Raw genomic sequence first — 13,876 nt, 5'->3', positions numbered from 1 at the left:
TTACATTCATTATAAAAGACCTTTTCTAATCACAACATTTTATCAGCAGAGAGGATTATCTCCACATCTTGCCTCCAAATCGAGATGACAGAGATAGCTTTGGAATGCTTTAGAATTTAGTGTTTTACTTGAAATGAATTAATCTCTCTTTCAGAGGGGTTAACGGTAGGTAAAAAGAGCAAACAGTATGTACAGCTGCCACTGTCTGCACTGAGGGAAAAATTCCAAGAAGCTCAAAATAAGATTACGACATGGAAAAGCACAGCGCACTTCTTTTCACTTGCTTCAGTGCACCAGCTCAGGCTGATTTTCTACAAAAGGAAGCACCCCACTAACATAGTATGCTATTCCAAGAGACAGAAGAGCAATGACAATGATCAGGAGCAGCACTCTCCAGAAGCCCAGGTCTTCCACAAACTCCTGCCACGTCGTGCGGAAACTGGAAAGAACTCCTTCTCCTTGCTGTAGGTTTGGATTAAGGAGAGAATGGCTTTCCATTGCACTACAAAGGATTAAAGTTAAAAATAAATCAGAGGAAAAGAACACACCTTTAAGTAAGACAGTAATCCTACTCAGAGCAACCAAAACGTTCTAAAGGAAAAACTAAAGCCACCTGCAGATTTATAGCATTGCCCCTGCTAAATCAAGAAAAGCAGATCAGACTCTAAACTTAGGATAAGTGAAAGGATGTTTTTCTAACCAGGGTAAAGAGAGCAGTACCTCTATCTGTACGGCTGCGCTGAGTTGGCAGGCTTGCCACCTAAGAAGCCTTCGAAAGTCAATGCTCATAATTCCCACTAAGCATGGCTTTGTGAATTTAATGGAGAGTAAGATAAAACCTCAAGGGGCACAGCTCTTGTTAACAGAACAATTACAATTTAAGTACGCTCTGCCAAATGAAATGGCGACTTTAACCAAGATCATTTAGATTCCAAACTATGAGGTGATCTTTATTACTCTCTGCATTTCTTTGTGAGAGGCCTCTCTTCTAGCTTAAAAACACCACAGAGAATAATACATTTGGAAAAAAATAAACCAACCCAAAACTTCCTGATCTTCAAGACAAGTTAGTACTGCTGTGTTTTTTGCCACACGATTCTCAGCAGTCACTTTGATCTTGGTTTTAACATTCCACCCCAAATTCATCAAGCTCCCTTAAATTGTCCGACTACAAATTAGGGCCTGCAACTCTCACTTTTAAATGAGAAGAATTAGAATGCTACAGTCATCTTGGCCACGAATCATCTTTAGAAAAAAACATGAGTTGTTTCAAATACCACTTGGCTTCTTGCATCCTCCTCAGTTTGCTGGTTTCACAATTGGTCTATAAAAATTTCTCATCAATTTATTACACTTACGTATAATTCCAGTTGTCAGTACAGCCCTACTGCTCCTTGCAGTGAAATGACACACACGGGTGTTTAGAGAATCGTGCTTTGACAATCACAGAAAGCCAATGGTGAAACTGTGCACACAGTGAAATCAAAGCAGAAGGGAAGCAGAAAAGAAAAACACTTCTTCCTCTCCTCTAATTGCTTTTACTTACCATGTTCCTACGTCTCTCTTACACCGATAATAACAGAAAACCTTACATGGAAAAGTATTTTCCAAATCAAAACTAATTGTATAAATGCTACTGTTCACCAGTTGTGCTACTGGAAATAAAGCTATTGGAGATTGTCTCGTTTACGAATCGCCCTTTCAAGATTACACCATGGAAGTTTCACACTATTCATATGTTTTTCTTAGGAAGTACAGCCTCAGAAGAATAATTAACTTCAACTCCCATAGCTCACTGAAGCATCGCAGTGTGATGTGCAGAAAATTTCAGAAATTGCCTATTGAACAGCTTGCCTTTTTTGCTTCTAAAGTATTTAGTTTGCTGTAAAGCTATTGTAGCTTGCCCATAGCTACAGGATTTAGTCATCTTCCTTGCTCATGATTTCCTAAGCAAAACAAAGACTTTATTAGAAGACAGCCACTGGCTAAGACACAACTACTCACTCACTCAGTACGAACTAGTTAATATATAACCACACAGAGGTTAAATAAAGCTGCAATGTGATTCAAGTGAAAAGATCACATGCTTGCTCATTAAACAGAAAAAGGGACATAGAAAACATTTTTGATATTTTATACAGCAACCCAATTAAAAGTAATGGTACTCAAGGCATTTTTTTCTTCTGACAAATTACATCTGCTTAAGCAGTAGTATAACAGCAAAGCACCCCACAGAAGAGTCTGTGCCACACAGCCCAGGTGGACGGTCTTTTCTATTTCAGCATACTACGGAAGTTCACCTCTGGCTGTACTTGTGGGCACGACTGTCAGTCACGTCGGGCAGTGCGGAGGGACAGGTCACCTGCGCTGACAGACAGAGGTGAGCTCTGCCCTCCCCCTGTGCTGTCAGGAGGCAAAGCAAGAGAACAGAAATTTGATCCGGGAACTCAGCTCTGGCCTCTGCTTCCAGACCAGCAGCAACCGTTTGCAAAACAACCGGAGAAATTTGAAATCAGAGATTGTTGCTCAAAAGTGAAGCTCACGGTTTACAGAAAAAGCAACCATTATTTTTCAGTAGGTTGGTAGGTAATGTAAGGAGGAGGGAGCGAGGAGGACAGAAGCCATTCATCTGAGCAAAATTCATCTAAATTGTGTGAAAAAATAGAAAGGGGGAGGAGTGAAACTGTGGCAGTCTGAAAAGCCAACTGTTTAAAGACATTATTTATTTACAAAGCAAACAGCATACAAGCTCACTTGCTTTAACTGCTGCAGGCATCTGTTATTTGTTACCTTAAATATAATATATTTCAGACATGTTAAATGCATTCACAAACAAGCTGGGTAACGCACTGTTTATATGACTGTGCCTCTCCCCAAGGAGAACTGCTGACTTCCTTGCCAAACTAAACAATGTAACATTTACGAAGGTCAAATAACAGAAATGAAGCTATGCTTATTAAAGAGACACCATCAAATCAAAAATCGTCATTTAGATGCGACTGAGCTTTTGACACAAAGTAAGACAGAAATGATATATGGACTAAACAACTTCCAGTAAAATTTACAAAGTCAGAGAGATACCAGGCAGAAAATCCAATATTTTATACTAAAGCAATTTTGACAGTAATATTCAATTTTGTATCTCAGGGCTTAAAAGGTTTCTCTGATCACTGGGCTCCAATTTCTTTTCCCTTATCAAGCTTTTTTCCTATGGCATTCTAACTATCCTCTGAGCTGCCTGCGTCCCACTTCTCAGCATCAGTAAGATCCGTTTTCTGTGTCAGAATCATTGATGAAAGTGGTAACTATGCCCAGTCCCAGAACTAAACCTTTAGGAACTCACTGCTGTCTTCCCCCTCACGCAGCACGTACCCTGAAATGGTGAGCTGTTTTCCTGAAATCACCAGCTCTCTTTTAAACACTTGTTTGTCCACCACACAACTCATTTATTTTTTCCAGAACTACTACCAATAGAAATTTCATAAACAGCAGCGTATCAAAGCCTTTATTCAAGTTCAGAAGATGAAAAGCCTGCCACCCTTTCCTTATATAGACAACCCATGTTAATGAAAGTGTGGTAGGTCAGCGTGTGCCACTGGCATTTCTCACTTCCCCCCATATTCTCTTTGGCTTCGTGAGAAACAGTGCAATGCTTATTGCTTGAGGTTATAACAGAAAATGAGTTATTATTTAAATTTTTTAAAAGTTACAACTTTTAAAATGAGAATCTCAATTACAGTTCTTCCTTTCCCTTACGTTTGACCTATTGAGAGACTTTTCCAAATTCTAAAACTTAACTTGGATTTGGTCAGATAGTATCAGGCCAAACCTGATACTTTCCATTTTGAGGAACAAAGAAGCAAGCCAAATCATAACAATCTAAAGGCAGTAAACAAGTACTAATAAAGACATATTTTACATACACAAAATTATTTCTCCCAGTATCTCTTTTTTGTTTTGTGAATACCTTTCGCTTTCAGCAGTTTGCATTGTTTCCAGCTTTGAGTGGGCTCCTCTGTTAAATCCTTTCACCTCTTGCTCCTCCAAAGATTCCAGTAGTCTGATCACATCTTTATTTACACCCCTTCGTTTTGCAAGAACAAGTGGTGTTGCACCTTGGTGATTGCTAAAATAATGCCACAAAATGACACACAAAGAAAAGAAACTCTTGAAGTAGAAATTTGATACAAGACAACTTAGCATAACACACAATGTAAAACTTAGTGCTCAGAACCATTTTGTTAGACAAGATTGTAAACAATTCCTGTCTATAAAAATAATACCGTAAATGATTACAGAAGAATACCAGTATACTTTGGCTTGAAATAGCACAACTCCTCTTCCTACAAATAAAATAAAAATTCCTAGTGTTCTAATTTAATTGGAATCTCTGGGTGCTATAATAAAAAAGAGTAGATTTACAGCACTGTTTGAGATTCAGCATGATTTCATGAAGTTGTGCAATCTGCTTCTTCATAGTTCCTTTTTCCATGTGGGTATGAGGACATCGGGCAAAAATGAAATAAAATACAGATGGTCCCTCTGCTACTTTTAAAATAATACTGAATAGGACTGGAGCTGCCTTCAGATTACAGATTTTCACCAGAGTTGCTTGAAGTAATAAAAAGAGAACACAACCCTTGAAGAATCTGGTCTGCCATTAACTCCTTTGCTGGGATGAAAGCATCAATGAGGGAGAAGTGAAAAGGGAACAGGTTAAAAAAAAAAAAAAAAAAAAAGAAAGAAAGAAAAAAAGAAAACATTCTGAAGTTTCAAATATTTTGCATGCATTGTTGACAGTGCAGAAAGTTTCATAAACAAAATAAGTCAGTTACTGCAATGAAATAGCTAGTTATTTGTAGCTTGAGAGCCTGCATCTGAGCATTGGCATCTGACAGCTGCTGGAAGCCAGAAGGAAAGAATATACAATATTTAAAAGAAGGAGTGAGTCACAGACTTTGAGGGAGTGGGAAAACACTGAAAAGAAGCATTGTCACCAAAGGAGTACGGGAATGAACTGACACACACATATACTGTATCTCCTTTGTCTTATACAGTGCAACAATTAACACAAAAGCACTGTGGTGGAGAAAATCCTTTTAAAGTAGTCAATGTGATTTTCTTTTTTGGTGCCAACCACCCACACCTAGCTGTCTGGCCAAACCAGGATAGCAGTGTCATCGCAGAGGCAGAATTAGATACAACAGCCCACACCAGCAGCTGCTATTTTTATTTGCTTTGCTTGCTGCATTTGATCAGCAGAAGTGGCCTCTTATTGTTTTCCTGCCTTTTTATTCTTTTAGTAAGTGATATCGTACAAAGTCAAACTGCTCTACATACAGTATTTCAGCAACAGCAGATTTGTATACAATGTTCTAGAGATGAATGCCAATACATTATAAAACACGTGCTATTAAAAAAAAAAAAAAAAAAAAAAAGCCAACCAGAAAAAGCAACTTACCAGATATCAATTTTAAGTCCATTAGAAACTAGGAACTGGATGGTATCCACATGCCCACACAGGTGAAGGGCTGTATTACCTTGATAATCAGTGGCTAGTAGGTCAGCACCAAATTTGTGCAAGAGTTGACAGATGTCTACATTTCCTCTGGCTGCAGCAAGATGGAGGCCGGTTCGGCCCCGGCTGTCACGAATATTTGGGTCAAAACCACTCTCTAACAGGCGTTTGGAATAGTTAAAATCTCCATCAATGCAAGCCTGCAGCAGCGGCACATTTGTCTGGGAAGAATCATTTACAAAAACGTAGGACATGGTTCTGACTGCCTCTGCAATAGATGACAAACCTGCAAGAAAAGGCGGGAAAAGTGCCGTTGAAGCCAGGCAAATAAGTACAATGCAGGCATCTGTCAGACCGTGCTGGTTCCTGAACCAAAATGCAACCCAGCTCAGGAACCAACTCTGAAATCTTCCTGTCCTAAACAGTAACTTCATGTGCTGCATTCCCTCCTGTTAATATGGAAAGAGCTCTTCTACTCATGTCTGGGAAGTGTAGCACAGCCTTGTTATTACAGAGAACTAATAAAATCAATGCCAGCAATACAAGGCAGGCGAGTACCTCTTCCCTAGGAAAAGATCACATGTAGTTGAATTGATATTGAACTATACTACACCACAGGTCAAGACTGAAAGAAGGGAGAAGTACTTTTCATAAACTGGGTGCCTACAAGCAGTTCAGCTAACAGATACAGTGATAGTAAGTGCAATTCTTACCAGCTGCATGTAAGCAGAGCCTCTCCAGGGGTGCTTCCGCCATCTCCATATGAACTTTGATGCACAGTAGGTTGCTGAAAACACTTGGCTACTACAAATACTAACCCCTTTATTGTGCAAGAAATACAATTTTCAGCACTTTGCAGCAAATTGTTTTCATAGTGCCATAGATACACAAACTACTGAGCAAAGGAAGTGAAAACTGAAAACGGGCACGAGGAGGACAATAAAATGGAGTGGAACTGTTGTGTGTACAGCCAGAAGTGCACTATGGAGAAGCACTTCACGAAGCATGACTGAAATTTTGCAAAAGGCTATTTTAAGGATAATTCAAATAATGAGGGTATGATGACACAGCAGACTTATGGAACACAAAGAAGATTACTTGAGAACAAGAAGGAAGACAACAGAAGGACTATGCAAGAGGATGATACCACTGTTGCGTGCAGGGACTGGACAGCAAAGTTCTGCGCTGCCTCAGAAAGAAGGCAATAAAAGATCATATAAATCAGGACAACTCTTAGAAGATTCCATACAACCACAACATGGTTCAAGTGACAGGAAGAAAAAGAATTTTAAGCAGATAAAGTCTGAATGGAAACTGACATTTCACGTGAAATAGCATCTCTCTCTTGATGTAGGCTTGTATTTTGGGGTAAGGCTGTAGCTGCATCCTGATTAACTCTACAAACCTCCTATATGACTGCTATATGCAGATTTAAATTTTCTCATCTATACAAGGTATTCTTCTACATTAGTGCACCCATTCAGCTATGAGAATGGAAACGTGGCCAGTAGCCAAAGAATTCAATTTTAAACTCTTAAGAAAATGAGAGAATGATAAAGTCTGTATTTTATAGCTTTTCCCCCCATGTTTTTGATCACACTCAAGATCAAAGCACCCACAGGGCCATATCTAATGTTTATGCACTGGTTTGATTAATAGTACTGGGACTGCTGAGGTTATTAGATTAAACTTCTCTCCTTTGCATTTCCTATTTGAACAAACTCTGCCACATGTATCGACAATGCCCAGTTTCCCTGTGCAGGAATGCACAACTTTTTTGCTATCTTGGCCACAGAAGTCAAAGTGATGGGGATAAATGCTAAATACTGCTATCTGTATAAGGAATGATTTGAGACAGAGGACATTCCACTGGGCTGCAAATATGTTTTTAAGCATGTGATGGTATATCACTGACTTGAGCACACTTTCCCACAATTACTTCCAGTAGCAAAAAGTTCCTTGATACAACATAAAACATTTCATGTAAGGCTAGCATCACTTAGGGCGTCAGCAGACTTCTTAAAACCCTACATGGAAAGTAAGGACATGATGCTTTTATTTCAGTGAGTCTGTTAGAAAACCTTGGTGGGTGCAAAGCCAGGACTGCCAGCTGACAGCAATTTCAATTTTCTTGCCCACTTTCCACCCAAATCATGAACGAGATCAGAATGCTTCTTCACTTCTACAAGCCCAATCCCTGCTCACAAAAACATCAGGCCCAGTTTCTGCACGGTGTGGCTGACACCTTTACTTTCTGCACTAAATCTTCTCTAATGCAAGACCATAAATAACACAGAAACCTCAAATTATCAGCACGTTAACAGCATATCAACAGCACAAATCTCTACTTGTACTTGATAAAAAGATCATGGCTTGCTTATAACGCAGTATTTGAGTGCTTAAACTTCTTAAATAAAAAAAGGCCTAACGTATATCAACAACATAATATTATACTGGACAAAAAATATGCAATTTGAGAAACAGTATGGCACACTCTGCTAAATTAAGCTCATGTTTATATTTTCATACCAGATGTGTAGGTCTGGTAAAGCCCTGCAGAATTTCCTGTCACTTCACACAATGCTGATTAAACACAAGCTAAAAATAACACCAGAAATACCCTCACCACTTCTCAGGAAAGGAAGCACAAGGATTCACAGGGACCAGGAAGACAACTGAAAATATTTCCGATTCAGATTTTATTATTACTACGATATTTAAGAATTCATCACTGAAGAGCAGAAGACTGAAATGAAATCTCAGTATTTCACAGTCAGAAAGAATAGTAATAAAAAAAAATCCTGCTGCGAAGATCTAATTAAGTCAATTTAGAAAAAAATCCGAAGCGTGATTCTCTTTATATTGCTTCTGAAGATGAATCAGAACACAAGGCTGAACCTGTGGAAGCTGGGACACCTCCCTTTATGCACTCACGTCACAAAGGGACTTGCATTAGTGAGCAGTGAGACACTGAAGTACTGCAAAGTGACCATTCTGAATATCCCTACACATCACCACTGCGGGAGTTCAATTAATTTGGTTCAGTAAATGACTGCTTCTAAAAACGCATTGCTATCTCCTGAAAATCGAGCTTTTTTATCATCCTTCCATAAAAAGAAAAAAGGTTCACTGTTAAAAACTTAGTCCTGAGATAGGAAATCAGCCCCGCGGAAAAAAAGTAAACTCAAAGGCATCCTCTCAAGCAAGCACTCTCTATTAGAAAAGTATACTATAAGAGCACATTTTCCTTAAGTTTATACAACATTGATATTGTTTGAGCACAGGATACTTTTCATAATAATGCCTGCAATTTTGCTGTTAGCCACTTCTTCAGTGACACATAAGGCTCAGCACATGATGAGGATTACCCTGTTTCCCAAAGGAATGCTTATTCTTAGTGATGATGTCAGAATAACTGACCGTCACTTGTTAGCAGCCTGCTGCTGCACCGTGCACAGCCGTACCTCAGCGTCACACACTGAGCCCCCACACAGCACACTCCAACCTATGGAGGCAGTGGCCATGGGTTAACCTGAGCAATTCCAAAGGCAGAGCCAAATGCAAGTCTTGTTACTGCTGAAACTACTCAATTTGCACTAACTGTGGATGGCTTTATTTTTACAGTAAGCGTATGGTTTGGCCTCGGCTTTCTCGTTTGGTTCAACAGTTACCAAACAGCTCCAGAAGAAGGAGGTATGTTGTTTGAGACAGCCTCTCCACCACAAAAATATGAATGGACTTGACGAGCTGTAAGTAATCACCCAGCCACTGCTACGTGATTACCAGTTCTGCAAAACAACACTGTCTCCAAGAACATTCAGAAAACTGAAGTAATTGTCACTTCAGAACAATGGCACAATGTCAAATGGCACAACAGTTGATGTTGCTCAGTATTAAGACAAACACACCTAGAATCTACGTGTCAGTAAAGTGATCAGCAGAGAAACTGCCACTGACAGTAAATGGAAATGTAACATCAAGGACAAATAACATCTTCCACACCCAGCCTCAGCAAACACATCACGTCTTACATTACATGACATTTGCCAACTTGCTCATGGCAAACAACTTCCTCAAATATCTTTTTAGAGGACTTCAGAGGCAGCGGCTTGCTGAGCTCTTCCTCTGCAGCTTTTAAATGAATGAAAACCGTTCCAGCTTGAGTGTTTTGCTTCAACTGTATGTTCAGTTGCAGTCTCTGCTTAGGAAAGACCACCATTACCTATTACAATTTCCACTGAGAGACTCCGCATCTTCTACTAGCTACCCTTCGCTCTTCAGTCCAACTGGATGAGAGTTTTATTTCTCTACCAATACAGATCCGCTGCAAAAAGTAGCATACCTGATTCAGTAGAGCATTATGCCTGCTTTACACAGTGGCATTTTGTGTGCTGCACACACACTGAGCTCTGCACGCACAGCCTACAGAGCGCTTTATGAAAAGGATTATTTCTGCTTTTTTTTTATGGATTAGCAGATGATGGCAATTGCAAGAGCTTTGCTCATCGCTGTATGTCACTGTGAAAAGACAGAAAATAAACAAGACCTGAAACGTCAATCCATGGCTTTAGAATGCTTCCCTACATGATATGGTGCATTTGCTGTGTATTTATGTACACAAATTAAGGGAACAACAGGAAAGAGATCATTCTTTTTCAATACCTTTGTTGATAAGCAGATTCACAGACATTTTATCCCTTCTTGACTTAAGTGGCAATTCAGTGGCACTACATGTTTCAGTGCTCTTCTACCAAACATGCAAGTAAGTATGTCTGAATGGTTTATCTTCTGCAAAAGACCTATTCAGGTAGAAAGGCAATTTACAGCAGTTAGAAACAGATGGGCTGTAACTTTCAAAAGCAAATGGTATCCTTGGCTTCATCAGAAGAGGGGTGGCCAGCAGGAACGGGGAGGTGATTGTCCCTCTTACTCTGCCCTTGTAAGGCACTATCTGGAGTACTGCGTCCAGGTCTGGAGCCCCCAGTACAAGAAAGACAGGGAGCTGTTGGAGAGGGTCCAGAGGAGAACCACAAAGATGATCAGGGGGCTGGAGCACCTTCCCTATGAAGACAGGCTGAGGGAGCTGGGCTTGTTCAGCCTGGAGAAAAGAAGGTCCTCACTGCAGCCTTTCAGTACCTAAAGGGAGCCTACAAACGGGAGGGGAGTCAACTCTTTGAACAGACTGCCCAGACGGGTTGTGGATGTCCCATCCCTGGAGGTGTTCAAGGCCAGATTGGATGGAGCCCTGGGCAGCCTGGTCTAGTATTGATGGGGAGGTTGGTGGCCCTGCCTGTGGCAGGGGGGTTGAAGATTTATGATCCTTGAGGTCCCCATCCAACCCTGGCCATTCTGCTATTCTGTGATTTAAGCCCCACAACTGGCACATGTGAACCAGTAAAGTAACTTCAGTAGCTCCTTGATCGCTGATATCAGTTTGGGTGCACTCGCTTTTATAGAAAGCTATTTATTATGACCAATGTGAATGATTCATCAACTTCATCATCAACTTCTTCACAAACCTTTATTCAAATTCTTTGGTTCTGCTGGAAAAGTGCTGGGTACTAACATATAAACCCAAAAGTTCATTACAGGTTGTTTTTTTGTTTGCTTTTTTAAACAAACCCGAGAATCAGTTCCATCCTACCAAAGGGTCTGTCTTTAAATTTGCTGCAGATCTTGCAGCAGTCTTTTGGAAAAGACAACTCTAACTGAACAACAAGACACTGTTCACAGTATGAGCACCGTTTGTCTCTAGAAGAATGCTGCCACCACGTGGACTGACTGAAGTAAGCAGCATGATGGATAACCCCGGATCCACACAGACTGGGTTTTTTTGTAGATTTTATGGTGCTTCCTTATTTCCTTAGAAGAAAATCACAGAAATCAGAGGCTGATAAGCCAAGCAATGACATCAGCTGCAGAACTCTTGCTATGGCTCCAGATACAGACATCTGTGCTCTGAATTTTCATTTTCACGCAGGAAATCAGTTTATCAAAGCTGCATGGATAAATGATACACTCACAGATTCCAAAGATTTGAAATCTCTATCAGGACATCATGATTTTAAAGAATTAATTGAGCCATACTGGACCATGTTATACGTTATGGTAAGATGGAACAGTAACGCTATTCAGGCTGCATCTCTAATGAATATCTGCTGATGTTGTTTTTCAGACATAGCTACTTCAGAATGCTTAGATACAACATTTTCTCCATATAGACAAACCTGTAGTGCCAGTATCTGCACAACTCTGTGTCTGAAGGGCTTGGAGGTGGGCAAAACAGCAGGTTCCAAGCTCAAGGATAACTGGCAAGCCTGGGGAACAGCAGGGAGGCCATCCTCTGGCTCCTGATCTGCATGGAGGCTGGAACCGACCAAGAACTTCACAATGGTTGGAAGGGTGTGAAATGGCTTTGAAACTGTAGCTACAAAATCTGGGAGAGAGACAGCTCAACTGCTGTTAATCAACTGCTGTTAATTCTGAACCTAGAAACAAAAGACCACTGGTACTGGTAAAACTTCTGCCTCAAGATAACTGAGCCCAAGATTCCAGGGGCTCAGGATTCTTTTTACCCTATATAATGACACTGCATTATTCAGCTACACTGAATTTCCCGTGCCATTATATTATGTTTTGTTATCTAGTTCCCTTCCTCAGTTTGGCAATTTATTTTTGCCCTCTTTTTAATTTTTCAACTCAATTATTTCTTCATGTGAGAAACCTTCTTTGTGCTGTGACTGGGATCCGTAAAAGTTTCTAGCAGGGAACTCTTTTTTTTAAATGCATCCTGAAAATCCAAGTAAGCCTTATAAGTCACCTAAATCTACAATGGTTCTTAGCAATCCTCAGTGGAAGCTGATGAGGCTTAAAAGATTGCATACCTCTACAAAGGTACCCAGTTTCAGAGAGAACCAGTCCTAAACAAATGCAGGCACAAAAAGCACAGGTGTACACCTCTCTCTGCACTGCTCTGGCAAACATGAAAGGCCAAAGGTTCAGGACAACCCACAGGAAAACAATAAATCAGAAGCCTTTCCTGAAACACGCTGCCATTTCTCTATCCCCAACCTGTTATGCTGATCTGATGCTGTAAGAGGTCATGAGCACGCTGAACAACATGCCATCTACACATGCTAACAGAATTTATCTTTTGAGTTTACGATATGAAATTCTGCTGATGTATCCGTGCTACCTGGATGTGAAATGTTGCCTGCTGGCAAAGTTGGTGTTTCTATAACTCTGGTCCACTCAGATGCAGGTTTTAGTTTGTATCTCCACAGTACTCTTCCAAGCAGCCTTTCCTTCCTGTACTCTACTGATAAAATCTCAATTGACCAAGTCCTACAGCACAGATATGGCTTCTGTGAGGTACTGCAGGAGATCAGAGAGAAACTTTGGTCCATCATACTCAGTGGACATCTCCTTTAAATGGTGAAGCGAACTTGAACTCTTCAGTACTACACATACTTAGTATCATCATTAAATAGTAAAGCAAACCACAACAAACCTGAGTGTTTCCATATCTGCCTTTTTGACTTATGCCATGGCAGCACCTCAATAAAAAATAAATAATTACCAACAAGTGAAGTTTGGTGCAATAGATGCATGCACTCAAGCATGCCTGTCAGCCTGCCATCTACACTGACAGCGTGACTATGGACGGTCTTCAGAGAAAGCTGAACACATGAGGGATCTTGTATTTCATAACACACGTATAAACAGATGCTCTCCAAAATACACTATGCCCACATTAATTGGTGCATCAGAGCACAAGCGATACCATGAAGGAGGCAACCAACAGACAATGAAATAGAAAAGAACCCTCAGAATCCCAACATACCTGAATCCTTAGCAGAGCCACTAGCAGTTCACTCTGTCACAGGTCCCCAGGCTGCAGATGAGGACTTCAAGGCCACATGTACTCAGAAATGAACTGCACAAGAACAGAAATTGGGACAGATGAATGCATACATGAATGCATACAACTTTAGGCACCTCTTGAGATCTCCCTCTCTTGCTGATAAGGAAGCTCTAAATGTGGGATACCAAAACCTGCTAAGAAGAAACCTCCCCCTAAGTGCAGATCTGAACCAACTTTTATAGTTCCCTTTTGCAAAGGCAAGCTAGAGATCCTCTGGAAAGAAAACATAAGAAGCAAATGCCTTGCTTCAGTCAATTCATCTCAGTTTACTGTCTAGTACCTTCTTTTCAACTCAAAAAGAAAACAATTAGTCAGTGTAATTTTCTGTCTGTCAACAATTCTACAAGGCAGAGTGCAACCATTGCTATAAATACATTTATTTTAAAAAAATTAACAATGGTTGGAAGGGTGTGAAATGGCTTTCTTGTTAATCA

The 13,876-nt window shown here is 40.3% G+C and overlaps 1 protein-coding gene across 1 annotated transcript; it reads right to left on the bottom strand.

Moving 5' to 3' along the window:
• Positions 1–285: 285 nt before the first annotated feature.
• Positions 286–5,772, bottom strand: ANKRD46 (ankyrin repeat domain 46; the record flags this gene model as incomplete). Its single annotated transcript, XM_079533604.1, has 3 exons — positions 286–502; positions 3,968–4,126; positions 5,462–5,772. 3 exons carry the CDS (start codon positions 5,770–5,772, stop codon positions 286–288), a joined length of 687 nt encoding a protein of 228 aa, XP_079389730.1.
• Between the last annotated feature and the right edge of the window lie 8,104 nt (positions 5,773–13,876).

The sequence above is a fragment of the Tetrao urogallus genome (genome assembly GCF_951394365.1).
Source record: "Tetrao urogallus genome assembly, chromosome: 3".
Classification (NCBI taxonomy): domain Eukaryota; kingdom Metazoa; phylum Chordata; class Aves; order Galliformes; family Phasianidae; genus Tetrao; species Tetrao urogallus.
The sequence above is the reverse complement of the archived record's forward strand: the minus strand, read 5'-3'. Positions and strand labels throughout refer to the sequence as shown.